This window comes from Diorhabda sublineata, chromosome 2 (assembly GCF_026230105.1).
Source record: "Diorhabda sublineata isolate icDioSubl1.1 chromosome 2, icDioSubl1.1, whole genome shotgun sequence".
In the NCBI taxonomy this organism is placed as follows: Eukaryota; Metazoa; Arthropoda; class Insecta; order Coleoptera; family Chrysomelidae; genus Diorhabda; species Diorhabda sublineata.
Window position 1 is genome coordinate 19,608,068 of NC_079475.1, and position 27,043 is coordinate 19,635,110.

Here is a 27,043-nt window from a genome sequence, read left to right on the forward strand (position 1 = left end):
TTTTAAAATGAAGAAAATTGTGTTTAACCGTAGTTTCACTTTCTTATACGACTTCAAAAGCTTCGTTAAGTAATACTAACACCAAATACCCAGGTTATCTAGGAAGGCAAGTAAAATCTGTTCAACTAGCTTCACCGTATTCGTCATCACCATACTGACTTACCCGGAGCAAGTGAAACTTACCACAATAAAAAGCTGGCGCCTGAGGCAATCCGTTACCTGAGCTTTTGCGTCAAATCGTCAAGCAAAGATTATATGCCGTCAAGTAGCGACAAAAGAGCGTTAAAAGTTACGCTTGCAAGTGAAATGTGAAAATCCGAAGTTGTGAGAGGAACATTCTTGAGTTAATGATTATAATGATAACAAGTGGAAAGTAAAAAAACGCGTTTGTGATCGAGAGTCTTGTGTTTATAAGTATAATGCTATCAAGTGAAAGTGAGAAGACACACTTTTGAGCGTGATTCTTATAATTGGAACGCGCCATTAAGTTTATAGATTAACATTCTTAAGCAAATGGCACGTAAAAATCCTTGTTTGTGAGTTTTTGAAGTGTAATGCACCGTTGAGTTTCAAGTGTAACGTACGCAATTAAATGGAATGTAAAAAATGACTTTAGTGGACGTGACTTGAGTGGAACGCACCATTGAGTTTATAATTATAACATTCGCACAAAAGTGAAACGTGAAAAAAATTCGATTCTGAGCGTGAGTCTTGAATTTGCTCATTGGAACCTAATATCGAGTTTGATTGTAACGTGAAAATCCGCAGTTCCGAATGTAAGTTTGGCAGTACTAAGGGGATGCAATCTTAAGTTTCTAGTTGGAAATTACCTGTAAGAATATAGAACGTAAAAATCCGCGGTTGTAAGCGTGAGTCTTGTAAGAGGAGCATTGATTATGGACGTGTCTCAGGCGCGCTTAGTGGAACTTGTTCTTAACTTTACGGTTGTAACGCTCACAAACAAGTGGAACGTAAAAATCCGCAGTTTGTGAGCGTAAATCTTGGGACTGCTTACTAGAGGTTTTATTGTAACTCCTGCTAATGATTGAAACATGAAAACTAGCGATTGTGAGCATGTTTTGGGAGTGATTAGCAAAACGTGAACTTGACTTTATGTATGTACCGCTCGTAAGCAAATTGAGGGTAAAAAAGCTCGCAGTTGTGAGTATGGAATACAACAAAATCTACATATCGGATTTTATATTTCAAACGTTTGCAGGTAATTTTTTTTCACACATCCATAATTGTTACGGTGAATATATTTTTATATAAAAACACATCGTTATATCAAACGAATATTTTTATTTTAATCATTTTACAAAATATAATTCAATAGAATTATTTTGAATTCTTTAGTAAAAACGCCATTCCATGTGTTCTGAAATGTTTATTTAACGCAACTGAATCGTCAAATTCATCTAAACACACTCTACATTGATTGTCTTTGACGGGTCCTTTCGATTCACCAGGTGCTAATCGCATCACATTTTCCAATTCTTTCACAGCCTCAACATCGAAACAATCGTTATCTTTCAAATAAGACTCATAATTATGGATATTGTGGAAATGTAGTAAATGTTTATAAAGAGACGGTTTAACCACAAAACATTCGCCGCATTCCATACACTGATACGCCGTTGAAATATTTCTGTGAATCCGAATGTGGTCGTGAAATTCGTTTCGTTCTCTAGACTGATAATCACATAATTTACAATAATATGTGCCGTCGAATTCGATTGGTTTTTCCGCTATCAAATCCGGTTCTTGTACTTTTTCAGGTTTCCTTCGTCTACTGATATCAGTGAGATATCGTTTCCTTTTCTTTTTACAATTCTCTTCAGATTTGGGAGATTCGCTCGATCTACTATTCTCCTGAGATATATTCAAATGAATACCGTTCGATATATCACTAATATCTAATTTGTTAACGTAAACAACCGGACGGGCATATTTACATAATCTCATATGGGACACTTTCTTTTCCAACGGTATTTGATCGTTGCATAAAATACAAAAATATTTTTTCGTTATTAACACTTTAGGTTTATTTTTTAAACGTAATTTAGTGTCCGATATCATTTTACTCGTACATTTTAAAAGGTGAGTCGCGAATGTAAAAGTGGATCGAAAAGTATTACGACAATATTTGCATAAATAAACGTACATTATATTATCAATTTTCGAATGTATCTCGATATGTTTATCGAATTCGTTATCGCCAATTGTTCCGAAGTCCGTACAAACGCCGCATTGGTAAACTTTTGAAAACGTACAATCGCCATCGTGAAATTCGATATGTTTTTGTAATTCGGATACCGAGTACGAAGTACACTTACATACTGAACAAGTATAAACGCATTTGAAATGCTGTTGGGAAAAATGCGAGGAAAAATTGGCTAACGAAGCGAATAATTTACTACATCTCTTGCCGGGACAACGATATTTTACGTGTTTCGCTAAATGGAAACAAACTTCTTCCATATGTTGGTGTAATAATTCGGAAGTTTCGAAATCTTTACCGCAATCCGGACAAACATGAGGAGCTTCATTCTTATGTATCCTTTCGTGCGCTTTGAAAGAACATTTTGTTGGGGCGACGAACTTACAAATGGAACACGTTAAATTTAAATCGTTGGGTTTATTACTACCCTTGTAATGTTCCAACATGGTAGCACTTACGGCAGATTTACATTCCAAGCATCGTGGTACGTTGTAAGATTTTTCGTGTAAAGATTCCACTTTCGATATAATCGGCATAGTAAATCGATCTGCGTAATCGAATAATTCGATTTTAACATTTGTATCAAGTTCTGGTTCGTTTGGTTTTGTCAATAAAGCTCTTTCCGTCAATCTTTTTTGATCATATAAAGTGATAAACCGACATTTCGGTATATTGTTGCAAACTTGTTTAAGACATAACGGTTGGTTCGGATCTCTGAATATAAAATCGCTAGGGCTTAAAACAACAACCGCTTTGCCTTTTTGATCTTCACCGGGCCAATAAAACTGCACGTTTACGTAGATATTATCGGGAACGTCTTCTTCTTCATCATTTTCGTAAATTAACGGAATGTTAGGAACTGGTAAAAAGCCTGCTAAATCTATAGGCAAAGTAGAAGTATCTAGATCAGCCAAATTGATCTGACCCTCTTTGAGAGTATAATGATGACGGGTATGTAATAATAGAGTACATCTATTGTAGAACCGCAATATTCTACCTGAACATCGGGAGCATTTATATCTCAGTATAATAATTCTTCTATGGACATGATCTTGTAATGATGAAAACGATGAAAACCTAAAAAAAAATTCAACATTAATATTGCAACACAAAGTTATTTATAAAACATAAGAAATTCAAGTTCAAGTTGGATTTTTCTGAAATATAAAGTAAAAAGTTTCTCTTTCGCTCCAAAATTTGTCGTTCATCTATTGCATTCATCTTACCTAATGAAAATCTCGGATCTTCTTCAAAAATTACAGAAAAATTTATCATAAGACAATAAAAGCTGCCAAATATATTTATTACAATAGGAGACTCGCCAATTCTCGTAATGTTTCTAAAGAAACATGGTCCATTGTGAATGATCTAAGAAATAAGGCTTTATCATCGATAACCACAATAATTACGTTGTGACTGTAGTCAAAAATTTATCAAATTCTATAACTCCTTCTCATGATCCGCTTTCATATCTCCCAATGCCAATGCTAATTTACACAGTTTCTTCTTTATGTCCGTCGTTTTAGCAGAGCTTCGCAATGACATCAAACATGAATACTCATCTGGAACTGATGGACTTAATTAAAAATATTTTCGAGTCTGCCGATTGCACATTAAATCACTTTAAAATTTTAATTAACGTTTCATTTCAAAATGGCACTTTTCCCAAATTGCCTTAAGACGGCTATAATTATATCTCTGCATAAAGGAGGAGATAAAAATCAACCATCGAGTTATAGCCCAATTGCACTCCTTCCCACGTTATCGAAGATCATAGGATCATTGGTCAAAAAAAGGGTTTATCATTTCTGTTTAAATATAAAATACTTACTACCCATCAATTTGGGTTTTTAAATAACAAATGCAAAAATGATACTATATTCTCTCCCATAAATAATGTCTACTCCAGCCTAAACAGCCATAACTCTACTGCAACAACTTGTTGTGAATTTCTAAGGCTTTCAATTGTGTTGATCATAATATTTTAATTAACAAATTGCAGTACTACGAGGGAAATCAGCTTCTAAGGATTGATACAACGATGTCTTCTTGCAAGCCAATATAATGTGAAGTGCCCCAAGACTCAGTACTAGGCCCTATTTTGTTTCTTCTGCTTATAAACGTCATCGCCTATCTCGACATCAGTGGTAAAATATGTCGTTTTGCAGACGACACTAGTTTCTTTTGAAGCAACTCTGATATCAGGGCACTTCATAAGATCATATCTAGTGACCTAATCACCCTTAAATCATGGTGCGATTCAAATCTTCTGTGTTTCAACGTTTTTAAAATTAAATTTTATCATATAAAAATATATTGCTGCCATTTTTTAAATAACACCACCATTGACGTCATTGAATTAGTAAAATTCTTAGGGATTGTCGTGGACAATTCCTTGAAATGGGAATTACTATCGGCGCCTTATCTAAATAATTAAGTTCCTCCCGCTTTGTGCTGAAATCGTGATGTGACTAGAAATTGAAAATTTCTCAAGATTTTTTTACTATATACAAATATCTTCAAGAACTATCAAATCTTTTAATCACCTATTAATGTTGAGGGTTTATTTTAAAGCCCGATCCAGAGTCTCCATGAGGCTATACGAGGGAATGCGAGTATGAGAGTGTGGACGGTTCTCTCGTGTCCGCCACGCCTCTCTGTCGCTACAATCCTTGTCGATTTATCTGGCGTTAATGAAAGAATGTTCTTTCTCAGGTCGCTATGGATGGATACGCCTCAGAAAGTTTGAGGTCAAAGCTTGTGTTCTTCTCATTTTGTCATCCACTCTTGTTCTCCTGTACACCAACGATCTACTCGACAAAACTACAAAACCGATATATAGCTTTACCGACGATAGCACCCCAGTGGGGTGGAAGCAATCTAATTAAGTTTACTATGTCTTGGCATAGTCACATACCCGAATTAGCTGGTATAGCTTCACAAAAACTTGGAGCCCTCTTTAAGACCAAAAAGCGGTATACTCCGCAACAGCTTCTAATCCTCTATAAGGCCCAGATTTGTCCATCTTTGGAATATTGCTCGCACATTTGGAGCTCTGCTTCCAATCTTACTCGGAGGATGCTCTACTTTGTTTTATCAATACTACCACGGCAGATGCTCTTCAGAGCTGTCCAACATAATCCCGGCTAGAGCAGTTTTGCAAGACCTAATCACCAGGCGTGGTTCATAAACACGAAGTTGCTCAGAATGTCAATTTATCGGTATTCATTTCTTTGGAGAAGTGCCTGTTGAATCAGCTATCAAGGCACATATTCCCCGAATGCTATAGCCTACAGCAGTTCAAGATCAATATCCACAGGCATCTCCACACGGTAGGCACCATTCGAACCACTCGAGTATAATAGGATTTGCCCTCTTATGGGTGCTGTTTACATAAAAAAATTTGCGTAATTATATTATTCAATAGATCACCTACAGCATGATTATCAAAACAAAAATAAAATCAATATAAAAATCTGCTTTAACCAGAAAAATTTTTCCTTAGTTGTTACATTTCAAAAATAAATAATTAAATTGTTCAGGTCTTTTTATAACTGATAGCTTTCTCGTTCCTATGTATAGCAATCATTTCTAAAAATTCTTTTTTCCTTGTATATTCATAATTGAATGTATGTTTCTTTGATATTTGATGGTTGGTTAATGCTGTTTTATTTTTTTTATCGTATTGTGAACCTTACATTCTATTTTTTAACCACTAAGATTTCTGTCCTATATAAACAGCGTAATAAACATTACAAGGTACTTGGTAATAATAATATTACTTTTGTTTTTGGGTATTTTTCGATTTAGTGGAATATATAATCTATTATGTCTTTTATGACATATACTAATATAACATTTATGGAACTAATTCGATACTTGGGAAAGTACTTGTACATATAGTAAGGAAAAATGTTTTATGTTTAGTTTATGCTTTGTGACAATAAAATAAAAAGAAACCATTTTTGTCTTAGTATTATTAACGTTTGAGGTACACAGATCTTAATTCATTATTTCTAAGCCAGTCTGATTTTTGTAAGCAAGTATATTTTGTAATATCTATGCCACAGAACATTAAAATTTATACAAATTGTTTCTAATTTCATACGACCAAATTCAAAAGTTGATTTCTCGTATAAAATTATGATAGGTCTTTCCTATAACAAAATGTATTCGACAAACCCTCTTCTGAGATATCAACCCTACTTTTTCCATACTTAAATAAAAATAGAAACTCAAAATTTTGTATATTACGTGCGATCGCAATGGCCTAAACACCGATATTTTTTCAACATTCCTGTAACAATATAAGAGGATGACATTAGCAACCCTCAACTTATTCATAAAAAATTTTTTTAACATTTAGTTTTGTTTTCTAGAACCAATCAATTCGGAAATACCTATCCACATATTAAGTTTTTTCTTCTCTCAATATGTGGCTCACTATTTAATGAAGAATAAAAATCATGATTTAGGTATTTTTTTCTGAATAGGTGTATTGGTTCTGGAAAAAAGCTTCATGATTAAGAAACGTCTTCAGAAGAACAATTCTGAAAGTAATATTTTGACTTTATAAAACTAAATCTAAAAAAATATTGGCAATAGATAAGGTGAGGATTGTCAATGGCACACCCTTATAATGTAACAGTAATTTTGAAAACATACCGGTGGTTGTTATTTTTTGGTGGGGTAAAGTGATGAGGAACGTTTGTTGTAGAAATGACCCATTAAAATTTTATCCAAGCAATCAACTGAAATTATGTTTCATAAATTAGAATTACCCTGTATATCACCTGAAAACATAAATATACATTCAAATAAATAGATGACGTTGGAAGCAACCTAGATAATTGTTGAGTAACGAATTTCCATAATAAAATTGATTGGGAAATAGTAATCCAATTTAATCAGATCGGTTACTTTCAGCCAGAACTCTAGATAATTTTTCGAAAATTTATTATTCAAAACTGAATTAGTACAGCTGTGCTTTCGAAACTGAGAATAGTGGTTTTGTTGAACTACTTTTATAAACTTGACAAAACATCTAAGTAAATTACTTCTAGGGGATATTACTTTGAAAAACTTCACAAGAAATCTCAGAAAATTACTTGGAAGGAGTTCAACTTTTGAGCCATTACAAGAACTCTAAGCCAGATACTTCTATAAACCTAACAAAAAATAAAAGCATATCACTTTCTAAAGGATTCAACTTTGCAAACTACTTGTAAAGGGTTCAACTTTAAAAGATATTACAAAAAGTCTAAGCGATCTTCTTCTAGAAACCTAAAAAAATATATAAGCAGATTACTTGTAGAGAATTAAACTTACAAGACAAAAAACAAAAAATCTAAGCAGATAACTTATACGAGTTGAACTATTAAGATATTACAATAAGTCTAAACAAGCCACTTCTATAAACTTAACTAAACATCCTAGCAGATTACTTCTAGAGGTTCATACTTTCAAAAACTTTACAATAAATATAAGCAAAGGATTCAACTTTCAAGATATTATAAGAAATCTAAGCAAATTACTTGTAAAGGTTCCTACTTTGAAGTCCCCAGAACATATCTAATTGGATTACGTCTGACATATATACTACTTTGAGGACTTCTCACAAAATATAAGAGAATTATAACAATTATGAGAAGTTCTAATTTGAAATCCATATAACAAATCTATATGAAATATGAAAGTCTAAATAGGCTATAAACTTAAGAAGAAATCTTAGCAAATTACTTCTAAAGATTTCTACTTTTAAAAACTTTACAAGAAATCTAAGAAAACTACTTAGGGTCCAAGTTTTAAGATATTATAAGAAATCTAAACAGATTACTTCTAAAGGTTCCTACTTTGAAGACCCCAGAACATAACTAATAGGTTTACGTTTGAAGTATATAATACTTTGAATGCTTCTTAAAAAATATAAAGGAATTATAAAAATTATTAAAGAGTCTAATTTGAAAATTCTATAACACATCTATATGAAATAAATTTTAGAGCATTTTCCAATGTTTTGTGACGCAGTATATCTATTACTATTTTCTTGATATTAAAATAACTCTAGAAAAGCCATCTTTCTATAAAAACACACTCAAGTTTACAATTCATATCTATTCATATTCTAAGTACAATCAATATAACAACATAGCTCATTATTGTCTTTACTATCCCTACAATTTTCTTGATTAATTTTACAGGTAAGTAAATTTTTTTTTCAAAATAACATCATTAAAGGTTGGTTTCAAATGAATAAGAATTAATATTACTCATTCTTATAGAAAATCATTATTATATATACTCACAAAGTTTGGCAGGCGTAACAAGGATAAACATAAGCACCTAAAGTTGGCTTAAAGCTTATCCACTGCTTAGGCTCATCTCCAAATAGAATATCCCACATTGATTTGATCCGATTCCGACATTCCTAAAAAATTATATTTTTTTATTCGCTTAAATTCCACGTCAAACTTTAGAGTAATTAGGGAAGTTACATTAAAATATTATTTTTCAATGGTAATAGTGAGATTTTTATTTCTGATAAACTATCATAGATGAATAGAAAGTTTTGAGAAAAAAAAATTATATTGAACGAATTAGTCAAGATTTATTTGCATTGAAATAGAAGATTACAATTTTATATTTAATTAGATTTGCTTTTGATTTCATAAAGAAAAAATTCTTCTACTTAGATATAAAATAGATTAAAATAATAAATTATTTTTTTAGAGCTGACAACACCGCTAATTTAATAAAGAGTAATCGCCTATCACAAAACAAAACATACAAAACATATTTGTTACATTTACTCACTAATTACTTCTATATAATTATTACTAGTGTATATAGTAGTTATATGAATTAAATATACTCTCATTTTCATTAACACTAAGTCAAAGCTACATTGAGGTTAGGTAATACGAAAGAAAATCAATTGAACAACTATACGTAGAATCGGTGAAAACTTCTTATACTGTTAATTACATTAAAAGAACGTATCAGAATTTGAACCTACACAGTTTTAAGATCTACTTCAAATTAGTTTTTGAATACACTGTATCTTTCAACACATCTAAATCTGTAATCTACTTCTTAGCATACAATAGTATAGCTCCACTGTTATATTAATATAAAACTCCATATATTAGTGGAACTCGTTGTAACTGAATTTACATACCTCAGGTAACTTAGCTACTACATAGTAAAACTGTCAGATTTATTTGACATTTTCAGTATATAGTTACTTCTCGTTATACTTTGGACACTAGTTCTAAATTTAATTTTTTATTTACTAAGGTATGGTAAAAAAATATACTTACTCCAAATATTGAGATTCTATCATAAGTGAACCCATTGGCCATTGGTGCAGTCATTTCCATATACTCTTAATGTAACACACCTCACACAAAATATTTATATTTGTGCCAGTTAGAAATTAAGAGCGGCATATAAATAATCCCATATCACATTTAAGCAATAATTACTTTAAACTGTCTGCATACAATTTATGTGTACTCTTGAGTAATACACAATAATCTGTCAGAAATATTTAAGACATGCACGCATTGACAGTATACTTGTCAATCTTTTTTAGTGTTGCCAAGTTGTAACATGCTTATTATCCACTTTGACTAGATTAAAGCAGCAACAGTTAATTTTAAAAATCTATTTTTTTCGAAGCAGCAGGAGAAAAGTAACAGTGTTTAAGAACAAAGAAAAAAATTAGGTTTGTTGATTTTATATTTGTCAGATGTAAGATTTAACATTTACAAAAGAACCAAAACGAAAACAAAATAATCTTTTTAGGTGCTTATAAATTATTAAATGGTTGCAATTTAGATATATTTGGCGATAATTACAATAAGATGTGTATATATAAAGTGAAAACTATGAAATTCTGTTCAAATTTCATCGAAGTTTCTTTTGCCATTGGAATGTCAGTATTTATAAAATTCATAGGTAAAAGAAACTCTTAACATATTTTCTCATTTATTTTATACAATAGACAATTTTTGGAATCATATGTAAATACACTTAGTAATAACTAACAAATCTATTTTGCTTTCTGCAGCATTTTAAACTGTTCCTATCAATATAGTACAACTCTTCTAAATAATATTTACAATACTTCATCCGGATTGAACATGCCCTGAAAAAATAGATTAATATAAATAAAAATTACTATTAACATAAATAAAATTAACAATGATATTCTGTATAACAGACCTCCATATTAAAAAGATAATAGCATTTAAAGTGAATTATTACTTTTATTAGAATACTAGCAATCCCTTTGACAAATACAGAGTGTTCCGGGACTGGATTTAAAAAATTCGGGAGTAAGTTGACGACGTGAAAATAATGCTGTGATATAAAAAAAATTTCATACCATCCTTTGTTTCTGAGTTATAGGGCTTTAGAGTTGTGAAATCAGAGAGCATTCCAAAAAATGGCTAACTTCAAGCTTTGAAATTATGTGGAAACTTTCAGTTATAAAAGTGCATTGATGTAGATAAAAATTACTTTAACACAAATAAAAACATTTTACTAAAAAAACTTTTAGTTTTCTTGATTCGGGAATGAGTAGATGACGTGAGAATAACATTGTGACATGAAAAAAAATTTTCATAGGATATCTCGTTTCTGAGTTATGGGACTTTAAAGTTGCAAAATCAGATTAAGTATATTTTCTAAATTATACATTCGAATATTATAAATTTTTAATGACGGAATAACTAATTCTACACTACTATCTGAAGTACAGTATAAAGATAGCAATAATGAATTTTTCAATTCGATTTTTTAGAAAAATATACTCTGTGAAACTCGATAAAATTTATAGTTCAGGAAATATGTAAATTTTTAGATCGTTACATATACCAAGGAAACCGTTCGCCATAAAGAGACATTCTAAGGAAAATTATCATAAATTGTAATTATTTATTGAAAATACTCACAGGAGGTATTAAAACACAATCAAACATTTCTAATTGAACTGATTACTGTCGATTATCGAGTTCTTACATTAGGAAAAAATTGAAATGTAGCCTACAACTTATCAATTAAAAAAAAAAAAAAAACTATACTAAATGTTCGAAGTGGGCAACTTGCATTTCTACAGATTTTCGGAGTGTATAGAGGATATTTCTTAGAACTTGGAAGACAATTCCAAGATTCTGATTATAGCGTTTCGTTCCTTGTGTTAAGTGATGTTGCACTTACAAAGCTTCATTTAAGGGGGAGGGGCTCCATCGTGCATGAACCACAGGTCTCTGCGAATTTTTAGAAAAATATGACATGGGTGGTAAATCATTTTAAGAAAATTCAAATTCAAGACCATTCAGGTTATTATCAAAAAAATATGGACCTACTATTTGATACTTTATAGGCTAACCAATTAAATTTGTCTACATTTCAATTCTCCAATACAATGTTCGACTGTATGCAGTCCAATTAGAAATATTTGATTGTATTTTCTTCTTCAGATTCCGGGTTCGAAACTTGTCTAGGAAAATTTAATTGTTTTTATGTTTACAGAACTAAATTGAAATAGTCAGTGTTTCACATGATAAAATGATAAGAACCTATTTTTTGTAGCAAGACAATATAATATAGTTGAATCAAAAAAGCATTTGATGCGGAAGTGATTGATGGATTCATTAATCATTGCAGTGATTCATTATGGGTACATTATGTTCAACAGTCATGTATATTAGTTATTTAACCAACAAGTACATTAATGAAGGCGATTAATGATAGAGATATTTTTAATGTTAATGTTCTAGATCATTATTCTCATTTAGATTAAGTTGGTTACAATACTTTTCTGTCCATCTTATATTTTTCTAAAGTGGAAGAAAACAGTTTGGAACTTTTATTTGAGGCGTTGAGAATTATAGTGGCCTAACCCCAATATGGAACAAATGAGAAAATGGATGGTTTGTAAAGAAGCTCACGTTAGTGAGACATTTTTTTCCTTTAATCATTTTATTTTTAGTTATTTATTAGTAATATACTAGAAGATTTCAATGACAATCAAAAAAGTTTGTTTCGATGTGGGTTATACCACTATAAGGTATTAATTTAAAGGGATTTAATGCCAATTTTACAACCTAGGGTTAAACTGGAAATTAAACTATGATTTGAACTCTATTTTAAAAGAAGAATAAACAAGATTGGTATCTTTTACAGGTCACAGTAAAACAAACATTTTTCTGCCAGTTGTCACAAATATAACCAACATCTTTCCGATATTTGTTTCAAAGTTGAATTGTTTAAGAAAACAAAAATGAACAAATAATAAAAAAATCCTGCAATTTCTATAAAGTGCTACTTGTGGTTAATTTTGTTAAGAAATACAAAGAAACGGTCGAATTGGTAGCAGATAGTATTCTCGTATTTTTCTTATTCTTCTCTATAGCTCTTGATACCTTTTCGAGCGATGGGATTTTAGTTTTCATTCTCCTTTCATCCATTTTTTCTGATTCTTTGCTACTTCATTCAAATGCTGTCTGTTTTCCCTTGTCCTCCCCTTCCTGTGCTATTTGTTGCAGCCAAGTTTTCCTGGGTCTTCCTTTCTTAGTTTCGGGGTTTTGTACTTATTTTCATCAGCTTGCTTCAAACTATTATGTTGTTAAGTTTCAGAAAGCTTGGTTGAAACCCATTTTCCATAGACATTGAGCTAGGATCTTTTTCCCATTTCTCTTAAAAGATATTCTCTTCATTTCTTCACATTAAAATTTCATTGTGAACTGATATACACCACATTGTTATTTAGCATTATCAATATTTAAAACTGAGAATTAGCATAAAGAAATGTGATAGAGTCGCTAGAGATATGTTCCAATAATGTAAAATATTTGTTGAACAATTGTATAGTGAAAAAACTAGAAAATTTCATATCAAAAATGATTTACCTTTGCACGTCTCAAAATAGAATCTTTGCTTGCATCATATGGATGATCTTTTGAAGGGATTTCTAATACTGCTGGGATAGGTGAATTATGAGAATCAATAATATGTCTAATAATTTCAGCAATATTTTGATTTATCAAAATAATATCAATATCATCTCTCTTCAAAAAACGTTTGAAACAATCTTCAATTTCACTTACTGCAGTATCTACAAAATGAGAAGGCATAATAATTAATTTTGAATAATATTGAGTAAATTTTTCTACATACAAGAAATCAAATAGATTGCTTATAAATCTCAATACACATAGTAAGAAATGAACTCATAAAATGAAGATATGTAGTTGTTTTATAAATATAACTTTAACTTAAAAAAATTAACTTACTTTTATCAACCACCAAAAAGTTCGAGTGTCTATTTTTATTTATTTCGCCAACTCCACCCAGAAGGAACCCAACACAAGTATCCTAGAAATAAAGCTGTGTCAGCTAACATTACATATATATATATATTACTATCTTAGCAACTTACCTCATCTCCTATAACTGATATCAATTTACCTTTAACTGCTGCATGTAGAGCCATATTTTACTTTTTCAATTCAAAATTTTACAGAAGAAACTACTAAAGTCACCTGACGACCCTACTTTACTAATAAGCAGCTGACTTTGACACATGAATATGTGACAATCAATCATTTTGACCAACATAAATATTTCAAATCAATGACAACTGTACTCAACGTTCACATAAACATTTTTTAATTGTTTCGCCATATATTACACCACAAATATTATGCAACGTTAGTAAGCAGTTTTGAATTTTAGCTTTAGGACAATATAACTATAAAATGTTCACTTCGCACATTGTCAACTTTAACAACACATTGCCAACTGAATAAAAGTGATTTGATTAAACATTGGATTTTGCTATTTTTTACTATTATAATTATATTAGTGTAAACCGGCTTATTACTAAAAGTGAAGTAGTATACAAGATTAGTTTCTTTTGATTTTTAAACTTCTACATAAGTTTAATTTCGATACCGAACATGATTAAGTATGTTATGTTATATTTAATGTGTTGTAACATATATTTAGTATTAGGAAAGAAACACAAAGAAAATGAAAAACCAGACTGGGCAAAAAAAGATATTAGGGATTACACAGATGCAGATATGGAGCGGTTACTAGAACAATGGGAGGTAACTACTGAATATAAATTATTATACATTTATTATTACACTTTCAGCTTCTAAAATTTTTATTTAATTAATAATTGGAATAAAACATAAAAACAGAAACTTAATTTTCCGCTTGTAGGAAGATGATGAACCACTAGAACCAGATGAATTACCAGAACACCTTCGACCAGCACCTCCATTAGATCTAAGTAAAATGAATCCAAATGATCCAGAGGGTATGTTACAAGCAACAAAGAAGGGCAGGACTCTCATGACATTTGTACAAGTAGCTGGTACTCTTTCAAAAGATGAGACTGAAGAGTTGACTAAATTGTGGCAAACTAGTTTATGGAATAATCATATACAAGCAGAAAGGTAATAGATTAAAAACAAATAGTCAGGTCAAAAATTTAACAGATTTAGAAAATAATTCAGAAAATTATAAATGTTTTCTCCATCTAACAGTATATAACTATTCTTCATTAACATTCACTTGACACTAAACTCATATTTAAGAAAAATAAAGACAAATATGAGATCAGAGTAACATTTATAAAAATAGAAACACTGAAAAATCAACATTTCTTACAGACAAAATAATTAAATATTAGCGTTAAATAGTAGTAAATTTCAACCAGACATTCAGTGCTGTTACCTAAAAATAGAAAGTTTTTAAGGGAGGGTCTTTTTAGAAGATGAGAGAATATCCATATACAACTAAATTTTTTATGAGAATTTGAAAAGCAATGAAATGCTATGCTCATTTTTTTGTACTTATTACTTAGTAATTTTTACTTCCAAAAACTGAGCACCCTACTAGTGGACTAATATAATAAATTTTCAACAGTAATTTATTTCACTTCCTTTACAATCATCAAAACAGAATGGTATACAACAACTCAGTCTTGAAGATATTTAAACTCAATTAAAAATATGTGTTTTTTGGCCAAGAGAATTATCCTACTATGTGCACTAGTCATAGGGCCGAGAATTATGAGGAGTCAGCAGCACAATAATCAAAGTTTGATAACTACATAAACTTACTATTTATACATAAGTACCAAAAAAGACAATATATACAAAACAAAACACTAAATCAAGTCACGCGTGCCGATTCTCTAAGAGTACCATAGCTCAGCTGAGATCTAGCTGTCCGAGAGCTGCTCACTTGTCTGTCTTGAGACAGAATGAGCTTCTCTTGGGTCTCGCTTGGGTTCATGTAACTGTATTGGTTTTTCCTAAAACGTGTACCAGCTATAGAGAAGATATATATCAGTCAATCAGAGTTGGAAGCGAGGGTACATGGCGTGGTCCCTCCTTCCTGTGATGAAGTCACAAAATTGTTTGTATAGGTGTGCGTTTGTGTGTATGTGTATCATCGGGATACCTACTGACCAACGGTTATGGGGTTATTTAAAATCTAAAGTATATTTAAATAGACCAGACAATATTGCTGATTTAAAAGTTAGGAAGAAATTAACAAAATAACCCCTGAGGTCATAAAAAATTCCAAAATCGTCTTCGGTTATTGTTAAGAAGTGAATGGTGGCCATTTTAAACATTTAATTCAATTGTACATTGAAAAATATATTCTAAATATCATGCGACATTTTCTTCATTCTGCGTAAAGTTTTGTGATAGACATTACCAAAATGTTAAATACTTATTTTCTCAGTTATGATGGCACCAAATTTAAAAAAACTGAATTGCTGAACAGAGGACTAAAATCCCTTTCCAACAAGTTCCACTCGACCCCTTTCTTGTTTAAAATTTTCAAGGGGGCACTTCTAATTCAAAGGGGGTGCTGGACTGCTGGGGGTATAATATTTTCATACTGTAAATTGAATGTATTCCATACATATGGACCGCATTGTATATTACAACTCCAGAGATGTATATACGTGGCATACTCATGCATATTATGACTATTACAACTTTTTAAATCGTTATATCTCAGAAACGGTGGTTCTTAGGAAAAAAATTATTGATACGTTTTATGATGTACAATTTTTATCTGTTGTATTTTTATGATAAAACTTGACCTTTGGCCTTGAATAAAAATTTTTTCCGGTAATTTTATACTTTCGCAGTAACCTCGATTTTTGGCTTTAGAAAATCTGATTTCGATGAATTTTTTTTAAATCTTCGTTTTTACGGCGGATTTAGGAAAAAATTATGGGAATAAAAAAATGAAAACTTAATTGGTTGAAGGACTAAGTAATCATTCAAGTTATATGAACAAAAACTTTTTTAAAATCACTTATTGTAATCAAGTGTACAATATTAAAAGTTAACTTTGAAAAATTGAAAATTTTCACCATTATAAAAGTGGTATCTTACTAAGGTTGACTGTTAAAGAGAATTGGGAGGGGATCGAAGGGCAGGGGGTTGTTTGAAAAGCAGAGCAAATGTGAACATTTGTTTTGAATTTTTAGCACATCTTCCCCCTAACCTAACCTAATCTATATAAGTTTTAATCTATTTTATTCTGATCCTGAAACCGAGACTTTTTTTTCAGATATTTAGTAGGTGATAACAGAGCTATATTCCTGTTTAAAGATGGATCCCAAGCATGGGTAGCAAAAGATTACCTGATTGAACAAGAGAAATGTGAAAGTGTTACAATTGAATCGAAAGTGTATCCAGGAAAATTCTCAAAAAATACGAACAAGGAAGAACTATAATTATATTTTTTATTAAATATATTTTTTTTATTTTTTACAAAGTATTATTAGTAGTTTTCATACCATTCTTGAAATGCTTTATATTCTAGAACTAATTTTTTTTAAATAATGATGCGTAAGTATTGAAAACAGTTTGGGGTTTTTGGCATTATACGGTCCAAAGAAAGACAAGACAAAAGAGAGGTCAAGAAAGAAAGTCAATTAACCCCTGAATATTTACTACAAATTATGTGAGATACTTGACCCGATAATTACAAGAGATTTCTCCAAATGAATCAAAACAGTTTTGATACATTAATAGCATTAATTCAGCTGATATTGAAAAAAAGATATTGTATACGTCTTGTTAGTCAAGAACTTTCTGTAAGATTAAGATATCTAGCCTCTGGCAGGGATTTGAATTTGAAAGTTACGCAGCCCTTGTTTATTTTTATTCTTAAATTGATAACTGCAATTGATGTGGGTTAAATAAACACTTCAATGTTTCATCGATCGTCAGTTGCTCAATTAATCTCTTGAGTTACAGTACCATAATATAGGCGCTCCAGAATTTAATCACTAAATGCACCCGATCCCTTTTTTTCCTATTTATTCTGGAACTCTTTATTAAAATTGGTTCATTAGATATTTTCTTTCTTCTACTTGTCCGCGCTCTAGACGTTCTTAAATGTCAAAGATAGTTGTTATTGAGAAACAGTAACGCATACAATGATCGCGCTCTTAACGTCGAAGTTATCCAACTTTTTTCGCGCCGATCCTGATTCGAAAAAATAACCTCTCTTTTCTAGTGTAGTTTTTAGTTGCCATATATAAGTTACATAAAAATTGACTTCTTTGAGTGAAAGTCTGCTAGAATTTATACGTGTTCATAAGTGTTTATATAACAGTCGACGGGATAGAAGAAAACTAAAATTTGGCAGAACATAGGGAATAATTTTCCCATTTTAAAATCCCATGATAATGTTGAAGAATTCCAACTGTACAGTTATTTTTGTATAGGCTGTCTGCAGAAACTGCGATCTCTCATTATGAATGGTTGGCGGCCCTGCTAATTACATTTTTACGTGCTGTCATCTTGACTTATTTTTTACTTCATGATTTCCGATTTGCTTCTAATTTGAATTTATTTTATCAAGTAATTAAAAACTGAACTAAAAAGGTGTGTTTATCGCATCAGATAAAACTGGTGATTAATCTCATTTTAAAACGTCATATTTCAGACGCTTGACTTCAGCACTTCTATGAGACATTCCTAAAAGAATATTAAATATACTATATTAAGGACTTGATATCACCTAAACGAACATTAATTTTATGTTCCACACAATTTTCTTTTCAAAGCGACAATAGATGCGAATACCTCTTCTACATTTTAAAGAATAACGTTTTAGAGAGGAGCGCTGATTGGATGTTTCTATTACGTTCGGTCTTTTCTTTTCCATGTGATTGCACCATAACCAATAAAAAATCTGGATAAATGACATCTATCAACATTACGTAAAATTTAAATAAATGTGTCATTTTATATTGTTTGTTCATTAATCAAAGAATGACTTCCAGTTTCCTTAGACGGTTTGGTAATGTAAGTATTATTATTATTAATTTTTCTTTGAAAGAACATTTATTTAATTGTAGAAAAAATGTTTGAACCTGTTTTCAATAGGTCAAATAAGACTGTCAAGTTCAACTCAGTGTGTAGATCCTCCTGATGATTTATTTACAATTCCTAGACCACTTTCAAGAGAAAATGAACCTATTGAACAACGTCGAGCCAGGTGCTATTTGAAATAATAAAATAATAATCCATTTATATTTGTTTTTTATTGTTTAGATTAGTCTATCAGTCAAGAAAACGAGGTATGTTGGAAAATGACTTGCTTCTCAGCACATTTGTTGCAAAGTATTTGAAATCTTTTGATGAAACCCAGTTGGAGAAATATGATAGGTGAGTTTTCCAAAAAATGTTTCTTGTCAATCAAATATGGTTAGGACAAATTTGTTTATAATGTACTTCATATATTATGAAATGACAAAGTGAAATATTGAACATCAGGAGCTCTTTATACTGCTCTTCTTTACCTAATAACAATCATGAATTGAGTATTGCTTAATTTTATATTTCATTCTCATATGGCATATCAAAATACCCTTCTTCGAAACATTAACACATAACTTTAGATTCTCTTTACTGGTTTAATTTTGTCGCTATTCAATACTTTTACATGAAATAGAGTTTCTTTTTTAATATTGATATTTTTTATTGCTGTGAAAAACATGTAAATTTACTAAAATTTCTTTAACTTAACAACTTTTTTTTCTAAGTATTTGATTTCGTTTTGCAAATTGCATTGATTAGAGAAAGTTTTTCACAAGTACATGTGGCACAAAGATTACCTTTGGCACAATCTATTATTTCTAGAAAATTAATCAAATTCCAAGAGATGGGAAGATATTTAAGATCAGATCAGAGCCAAGAGAGTGTGACCGATTCTAATTGGGACCAATTTTACCAAATTCAAGTGCTGAACCAATTATTTGTTACATTTATTTTGCATCACCAAGATTTTGTGTAGTCAATCAACACAAAATTAACAATGATACAATATGGAGAAGACTTTATTGAGGCCAAAAGTATATGTAACTGGATGTCTGCCAATCTTAAATGAGGGCAACTGCAGATTATTATATATCATTTGAACTGGGAAGACCTCCAGTGGTTCAATGTAATATATTCAGATGAGAACAGATTTTGCCAACCAATATGTCTCAGTATAGAGAAGAAAGAATGAAATATGCATATGAGCATGGTGATGTATAGTGTTCATTGAAAGAGGTAATCTTTCAAATACTTTATTAAAGTATTAGAATTACAAGTTATATCTTTTGGTCTCTTTTTCTTGTAAGAGAACAAGCTATCATAGCCTCTGTGTGATGTAATAGATAGCTACTCACAAGCTGTATTTAATCTGCCTTACAATTTATATAAGATATCTCTTAAGGCTTATTGATTCGAATGATTTTCATCAAAATGAAATCAGAAATAAGTCTCAGACTTGCCCAGAAGTGCTTTCGCTCACTAATTGGTGTTAGAGAATGAATACTCCAGTAAGAATTAAAGTGAAATTGAGGAACCATTAAAAGTAATCTTATTGTTTACTATGATTGGCTGTGTAATAATAAACTTAATGTAAATGTGGAGAAAAAAGTGTACTTGGTAATCCTTCAAAGATGCAAGGGACAATGTAACCCCACTATTAAACTGAACAACTTAATGTTTAAAAGAGTAGAGGAATACAGATACCTAGGTCTGGTGATATCTGATAAATTAATGAGGCATGGACATGCAGATAATGTGACTGAAAAAATTACTCCATTTATTCGACTAATGAAACGGCCCACCGGTTGAGAATCTTTGTGCTAGGAAATTGAAAAATACCCTTTTCTCAGAATATACAAAAAACTTTTAAATTTTCATACATTCCAACATTGATAATGTAATTAATTTTTATATTACAGATTAATTAACGGTCCTTCAAATGATTGGGAACTTTATTACTGGGCAACCAATCTTAAGGAAACACCCATTGAGCACAATCATGATGTCATGGATTTATTGAAATATCACTGTAAAAACTTGAATAAGGAACCGAGAATTCGACAACCAGATCTTTAAGTATAGATCCGTTGTAATGGCTGTAAATTATTGTAGTATTTATTATCAATAAAATATATTATGTAACAAAATTATATTGAATATATCAAGATTTTTTTGAAATAAATGGATGACTCATTTTTGAATTATTTAATGAAAAAGTGAAGATAATGAAGACAAAAAGAGATTCATAATTTGGATCAAGGAAGAATATGAGTACGAAGGAAGATCAATTGAATGGTATTGGTAATCTAACTCTATATGAATTGTTTGAAGTCAGTTTTGTCTAAAAAGTCACAACTGCGGGTTTTTATTTTCGGTGAAGGAATGAAAGTAAAAGTGAATTAATATTCTTCAAGTAATAATTTAAATAGAATGGTGATACTTATCGAATTATAACAAGACCAAGGAAAGAAATTATAGAATAAGTTTTCCTTATGAATGAAAATATAAAATAGGATATATTAACTTATTCTTCAATGCCACACGGCCTTCATATGGGAGAGGCACATTGTAAATTATTTATTATTCTAATGATTTATATCCACGCAAAGAGTATGAACAATACCTGTAATGTGTATAATACACCTTGTATTAATTTTCTTTTTATTCAGATTTATATATGGTTCTGTATGAAATTATTTATCTAGAGATCTAAGCCTTTTTTGTACTATTAACAGCAATTAGAAGTACATTTTCTATAAGCTGTTGGTCATCAACCTATAGGTTGGTTTTGGGAATGTCCTAATGAGACTTCTCCATTGAGAAAGTCTCTTGCACTTTATTTATCAATTAGCCAGCTTCATTTCAGTCTTCTGTTTGGTTCTTGGGCTAGTGGTTGTAGTAGTAGATTAGGATGGCTGTCCAGTTTTAGGTAGTGGTTACGACTTCTTTCTTTGTACTGTCTCTTGTATTGTTGGAGTAAGGAGGTCTTGATGGATAAATTTGTTTGTGATATACCATGTTGCATTGACCAGTGATTGAAGGATTTTAGATTGTCCTCATTGTATGAGAGCAATTCCTTCCAATTGAGTTTAGAGTCTAAGTGTAATCCCAGGTATTTGACACAAGAAGTTACTAGTATCACTATTTTGTTAATAGTAACTGGAGACATTGGCTTTTTCTTATGGTAAATGTTATGTGCTAGGATTTGGAATAAGTGGTCTTGGAGATTGGCAGAAGCTATTATTGGATCCTCATGTATAAGCAGTATCACTGTGTCACTAGCAAATATGCCTGTCATAGTGTAGTTTGAGGTTGGAATGTCAAGTATATATCAGCTACGGTACTGGCCCTAGGACGCTGCCTTGTGGAACTCCAGCTTTAATAGAGTGAAACTCAGAGGTCTCATCACTAACTTTTGTTCTGAAGGTTTTGTTTGACAGATATGACTGACAGTTTAGTATGAATTTGGTAGACAGAGTTTAATTTTATTTAACAGACCTACATGCCAGACTTTATCGAATACTTGGCTAACAATATATATATATATATATATATATATATATATATATATATATATATATATATATATATATATATATATATATATATATATATATATATATATATATATATATATATATATGTTGAAATTACTAAAGCTTTAGTGGGAAGTTCTTAGCATTATCGGAGTTATCATGTCTATTCCTTGTGCCTTTTTATTGTTTGATGATTTAATTTTTTCTTTTATTTCTTTTGGGCTTGTGAGTTTTATTGATGTTTGGCTCTCTTCTGGATTGTTGAGTGGAGTATTAATTAGATTGTTATGTATAAGGAAGTCATTGTTTGGAGTGAAAACATTCTTCAAATGTTGAGCAAAGAGGTTGGCTTTTTCTTTACTGCTTCTAACCCAAGTGTTTGGCAATTTTTTAGAGAAAAGGTTAGTGTTATTGGTTTTCTAGAGTATTTGATTGGTTTCCAGATGGAGTGATCGTATCGGTTAAGGTTTGTTAAGTATTGTCTTGTACCTCTGTAATTTTTAGCTTGAGTATGTGTCTTGCATGATTGAACTCTCTTTTATTATTTGGAGTATGACTCCGCTGCCATTTTGCTCTTGCTCTAAGCCTTTTATTTGTCTCATCTTATAAATAACACTTGTAGTGAAAAAAAATATATTTAGAAACGCTTTCTTAAGCCTGTCCCCATTCAATTTTGGCTTGATTTTTCATCCGAAAATTTTAATAATCCTCCCGATGTCTAATTTTTATTGGCGATATCGGACGGTTTTGTTTTATTATTTAGAGTTGAGATAACAGCTGTTGAATTTGAAATAAATTAAAATAAATATGGATTATGGATAGATGCTTTTCCGTAAGTTATGTACGTATTACGAATAACTTATTACGTCTATATCTTCTGTTATCTTTACAAAAATACAAACAGAAAAGGGCCAAGTGCGAAAGGTAAAAAGTATAAGTAGTGTACCATAAAGTATTTAACGAAAAACATGCAATCGTTTCGTCCGAAATCGTTTTTTTGATCTGAATCTGAGAAAGTGATAATATATTGTCATTAGAAAATTTTACAATTTTATGGATAAAGCGACACAATTTTTTATTAAATAATAATGTGTTTCAATAATAATGATTATAATACCTATAATATCTTACTTCTTACTAAATTGACGTATGCTATTGAGTCTACGGTAGATTGTAGAATTCTTCCACAGAATAATAATGTCTTTTTAGCAGAATTGTCTTTGTAAATCATCGGAATTTATTAAATGTATTTGCCATTTTTAATTCTAAAGGTAGCTGATTGTATCATCGGAAATTTGATGCATTGGATACCAGCGTTAGACAACAATATATACAAAAAAAATAATTACATTTCATCAATCTATTTCTGCAATCTAGATATTTTTTCACCTGATATTGGTAGAACTGATTTTAAAAATTGAGGATATAAACATAACCTTGATTAATAGATGTCATGTTGAAAGAGACATGTAATGTCTAAAATTAGAAAATAGGGAGTTGATAAAGTTTTTCACCCTTAAGAAAACCGAAATGGTTTTCCAAAGTGTACTTTCCTATGTTCTGAATAAATATCTTGGAGAATTTGTCGAAAACTTGGATGAAAATCAATTAAATGTTGGAATATGGGGAGGTATAAGTAAAATAAACTGAAAGTTTTTTTTCATATTTTTTTTAATTTTCTTTTTAGGAGACGTTGAGTTGAAAGATTTAGTCCTAAAACCGGCTGCCCTAGCAGAGTTAGATTTACCTGTACAGTCTGTTTATGGAAAAATAGGTTTGTAGTCTTTAATACTCAATTAAAGTAGGTTTGGTGAACTACTGACCTTTATAGGATGAGGTAATAGTTATTTAATAAGAAACCTTCATTGTTTATTTTACATTACATGCTTAAATTAGAAATACATGCTAGTTTTAATACATAAATTTTATATGGACGCTAAAATTTCCTCATTAAAATTCAAATATAGATACCAAATTTTAACTAAATGCATACAAATTAGCAAATCTTCAATTAAAATATACAGACAGAATAACCCTAGAATAAATTTAAGGAGATTCCAATAAAAAATTATACCTAGTATAGCTACTCAATATATGAATTTGTGACATTCAATTATTATTTTTTTATTGTTACTAATTTCATTATTATCAATAACTTCCTTTAACCTTGGCAATATTGAATGTGTGAATGGATATTATTCAGATTTGGTTAAATCTTGCAAAATACCATTAAAAAACTGTTTATTTAATATGAATTTTATCATAATTTCCAATATTGCTATTTGGTTAATTTTTTTCTAAAATTTATAATACCTTCCTAAGAATGTAAAATTACACAATCTTATGTAATTTAAATTTGGTGTTTTTGATTGATATCACAGCTGAAAATTGTTGTGTGGTTTTAGAAAAATTTATTCATTTTAAAGGGCAAAAATGGATATAATAGTAAAAAATAAATTTCTATTTATAGTGTTGAATTGGCAATAAGCTAACAAGTTTTTGTGACAAATTATTGCTCTTCAAAGTATTTAAATTCTCGTTTATCATTTCGTTTTTAGGAAAAACTTGAATATTTATGTAAGAAATGACACTTTCATTCTTATCTGTAGGAAGACATTTTTCCATTAACAATAGAAGGTTTTCACACCAAAAATCTTTAATAACTTTCTGGTACTAATTCTGCACCTATAAACACTTCTTTAACCCTTTTTTATTTATAATATTGACAATTAGGGGGTAATTAAATCCACTCATAATGGGGTTCTTGTAATATAAACGACCTCTTTTCCAAGTATTTGTAATTTTCAGGAAAGCTTGTTTTGAAAATACCATGGAAATCTCTATACACTTCCAGTACTATAATCACTGTTGAAGATATATATTTGTTAGTACAACCAAATCAACAAGTTAAATTTGATCCAGTAAAAGAAGAACGAAGACTTTATGATTTTAAATTGAAGGAGATTCATCGAATTGAAGAAGCAAAAAGGCTCGAAGAAGAAAAGTGTAAGTATTAAAAATATTTTCAAATCTAGATAACTTATATATTTTTTAATAAAAATGTGTGTTATTTGGACACAATTTAGAAATTATGAGTTGGAATTACTGGAAATGTTATCACTATTTACTACCACCACACCAAATTCATAATTACACTGTACTGTGTGTTTAAATAACCAGAGACCAAAGGTAAATTTCCTTTGGTTTCTGATTGATTGATGAACAATGTGATTTATGCAACAATACTCGAGAGAAAAATTCGAAGATGAGGATCTTCTCATTCTGAGTATCCCGATGATCCCAACAGAATACGTCCAAGTTTAAATGACTTTAATGTTTGATCAGTCTTGTTTTCGCTATGACTATTAATAAATAACAAGACCAATCTTTGAAACTTTGTGGTTAGTAGAAAATTTACTTTTTTTCCATGGTCAATTATATGTAGCATATTCACAGATCAGAAGACCATCTGCGTTATTTGTTTTTGCTTATGATAATAAAACAAAAAATGCCATCTATCACATAGGTTGAATGTAGACTGCAACCTATGCACCATAATACCTGGCCAACAAAGTATCATTACAATACTTGATTTTTTTTATTTATATTTATCATTGTAATAAAAAATTGAACTTAATGAAATCCAAATTGATAAAATTAATCATTTGCTCAATAAATCAGCGTCGAAGTATAGTCTACAGTCCGATTTTCAGTAGTTCACTAACAACCAATCTATGTTTTTGATTTTAATGTATTATCCCACTTTTCCCAGTTTCCCATTCTATATTAGTGGATCAACTGTTATTTATATTACCCTACCACAATGTCTCACCAATGGTGTATCCTTTATTCCTTCTAATTGACTTTCCCTTGTTGTACTGGATTTTCAATATAAATTGACTCTTAAATGTGTTACAAGATGTTAACATGGTAGAAGACAATCTTTATATTAATTTCAAATCAAAGTTATGTAGTTATTCTAATAAGAAAAAGATTGTAGAAAAGTAATTGCCCAACTTTTAAAATATTTATGAGTTACTTGTATATGTTCTAATCTATATTTGAACTAGAAATTAATTTATTGCTCTTTAAAATACTCAATAAATCAATTTCAGTGGGCTATTCTTAAAAATAAGTAATGAGCAATAGAAAAAATGCTTTCAATATTAATCACTGTATGTAACAATGTTTATTGCACTAAACTTGATAAGTAGCCACTTAACATTCAGTAAATCATTAATTCTTATCTGAACAACAATTTTATTTTTTCTAATCAGTGTTAATTGATCTTATCATTTTCCTTCTTTTGCAGTAGTTGTTTCTACATAATAAATTACATATTTAACTTTCAAAACTTTATTTTGAATAATTTCATTCACAATAAGTTACAATTATAAAAAATATTGAATGAACTTAATTAATCTCAACAGTCGAATTACCAAATTTATTTGATGAATGAATAAACAAGATTCATTAACAGGTGTTTACAACAATTCCTATTTATAATAAAATAAATAATGATAAAGTATTTATGAAATATAATCCTTTTGCCTTTTAATTAGTCTAGATATAACTAATATGCCTTTTTTCATTCTTGAAAATAAATTGTTATGTCACTCTTTGATATAAATGTAATGTTATTGTAAGGTTATTTGATTAATTGGTTTTTTATGGAAATTATGTTTGGGTTTTATGTCACCACTAACATCTGATAAGTCGCCAAATAATTTTATCAGTGGTGGAGATACACTAATTTGTAACATTTTTTGAAAATTTTTCATTGATATATATATATATATATATATATATATATATATATATATATACACATATGTTTTGTTGAGCAAAATAATAAAAAAATAGGTAGTCATAACACCTGATGTCTATTATACTATTCAGCTAATATA

At 30.2% G+C, this 27,043-nt stretch overlaps 5 protein-coding genes across 8 annotated transcripts in view; 3 read left to right on the top strand and 2 right to left on the bottom strand.

The window, feature by feature from the left end:
* Positions 1-1,282: 1,282 nt before the first annotated feature.
* Positions 1,283-9,813, bottom strand: LOC130453124 (zinc finger protein 345-like). 3 transcript variants are annotated; one of them, XM_056792730.1, is made up of 3 exons: positions 9,541-9,813; positions 8,527-8,648; positions 1,283-3,298 (listed from the first exon to the last, which is right to left on the bottom strand). In XM_056792730.1, exons 1-3 carry the CDS (start codon positions 9,598-9,600, stop codon positions 1,339-1,341), a joined length of 2,142 nt encoding a protein of 713 aa, XP_056648708.1. In that variant the 5' UTR covers positions 9,601-9,813; the 3' UTR covers positions 1,283-1,338. The 3 variants fall into 3 exon arrangements, with proteins under 3 accessions (XP_056648708.1, XP_056648709.1, XP_056648710.1); XM_056792731.1 differs by lacking the exon at positions 9,541-9,813 and adding an exon at positions 9,237-9,332 and having other exon boundaries at positions 1,289-3,298; XM_056792732.1 differs by lacking the exon at positions 9,541-9,813 and adding an exon at positions 9,035-9,117 and having other exon boundaries at positions 1,289-3,298.
* A 130-nt stretch (positions 9,814-9,943) lies between these two features.
* Positions 9,944-13,824, bottom strand: LOC130453126 (V-type proton ATPase subunit F 1). Its single transcript, XM_056792734.1, has 4 exons — positions 13,668-13,824; positions 13,522-13,603; positions 13,138-13,343; positions 9,944-10,370 (listed from the first exon to the last, which is right to left on the bottom strand). The coding sequence occupies exons 1-4, from the start codon at positions 13,719-13,721 to the stop codon at positions 10,341-10,343; spliced, it is 372 nt and encodes a 123-aa protein (XP_056648712.1). The 5' UTR covers positions 13,722-13,824; the 3' UTR covers positions 9,944-10,340.
* A 36-nt stretch (positions 13,825-13,860) lies between these two features.
* LOC130453125 (LDLR chaperone boca) lies at positions 13,861-17,047 on the top strand. Its single transcript, XM_056792733.1, has 3 exons — positions 13,861-14,340; positions 14,459-14,694; positions 16,838-17,047. Exons 1-3 carry the CDS (start codon positions 14,188-14,190, stop codon positions 17,001-17,003), a joined length of 555 nt encoding a protein of 184 aa, XP_056648711.1. The 5' UTR covers positions 13,861-14,187; the 3' UTR covers positions 17,004-17,047.
* Positions 17,048-18,438: 1,391 nt separating this feature from the next.
* Positions 18,439-20,795, top strand: LOC130452975 (succinate dehydrogenase assembly factor 2-A, mitochondrial-like). The gene is made up of 4 exons (XM_056792531.1): positions 18,439-18,585; positions 18,639-18,778; positions 18,835-18,948; positions 20,520-20,795. Exons 1-4 carry the CDS (start codon positions 18,553-18,555, stop codon positions 20,674-20,676), a joined length of 444 nt encoding a protein of 147 aa, XP_056648509.1. The 5' UTR covers positions 18,439-18,552; the 3' UTR covers positions 20,677-20,795.
* A 2,760-nt stretch (positions 20,796-23,555) lies between these two features.
* LOC130440585 (intermembrane lipid transfer protein Vps13) overlaps positions 23,556-27,043 on the top strand; it is a 52,065-nt gene continuing 48,577 nt past the window's right edge. For both annotated transcript variants that reach the window (XM_056773845.1, XM_056773846.1), the window contains exons 1-3: positions 23,556-23,766; positions 23,824-23,910; positions 24,945-25,142. In XM_056773845.1, coding sequence (XP_056629823.1) covers positions 23,667-23,766; positions 23,824-23,910; positions 24,945-25,142 — 385 coding nt within the window. In that variant the 5' untranslated portion in view covers positions 23,556-23,666. The remainder of the gene's footprint in view (positions 23,767-23,823; positions 23,911-24,944; positions 25,143-27,043) is intronic.

Bases quoted from the DNA above. Each gene is read 5' to 3' on its own strand.
- LOC130453124 (XM_056792730.1), bottom strand. From the start codon at position 9,600: ATGGAAATGACTGCACCAATGGCCAATGGGTTCACTTATGATAGAATC. The intron at 8,649-9,540 runs GTAAGTATATTT...ATAATTTTTTAG, and splicing joins ATAGAATCTCAATATTTGGA to GAATGTCGGAATCGGATCAA. The intron at 3,299-8,526 runs GTGAGTATATAT...ATTTTTTTTTAG, and splicing joins TGTTACGCCTGCCAAACTTT to GTTTTCATCGTTTTCATCAT.
- LOC130453125 (XM_056792733.1), top strand. From the start codon at position 14,188: ATGATTAAGTATGTTATGTTATATTTAATGTGTTGTAACATATATTTA. The intron at 14,341-14,458 runs GTAACTACTGAA...TTCCGCTTGTAG, and splicing joins GGTTACTAGAACAATGGGAG to GAAGATGATGAACCACTAGA. The intron at 14,695-16,837 runs GTAATAGATTAA...CTTTTTTTTCAG, and splicing joins AATCATATACAAGCAGAAAG to ATATTTAGTAGGTGATAACA.
- LOC130453126 (XM_056792734.1), bottom strand. From the start codon at position 13,721: ATGGCTCTACATGCAGCAGTTAAAGGTAAATTGATATCAGTTATAGGA. The intron at 13,604-13,667 runs GTAAGTTGCTAA...CTTTATTTCTAG, and splicing joins TATCAGTTATAGGAGATGAG to GATACTTGTGTTGGGTTCCT. The intron at 13,344-13,521 runs GTAAGTTAATTT...CTCATTTTGTAG, and splicing joins CTTTTTGGTGGTTGATAAAA to ATACTGCAGTAAGTGAAATT.
- LOC130452975 (XM_056792531.1), top strand. From the start codon at position 18,553: ATGACTTCCAGTTTCCTTAGACGGTTTGGTAAT. The intron at 18,586-18,638 runs GTAAGTATTATT...ATTTAATTGTAG, and splicing joins TCCTTAGACGGTTTGGTAAT to AAAAAATGTTTGAACCTGTT. The intron at 18,779-18,834 runs GTGCTATTTGAA...TTTATTGTTTAG, and splicing joins ATTGAACAACGTCGAGCCAG to ATTAGTCTATCAGTCAAGAA.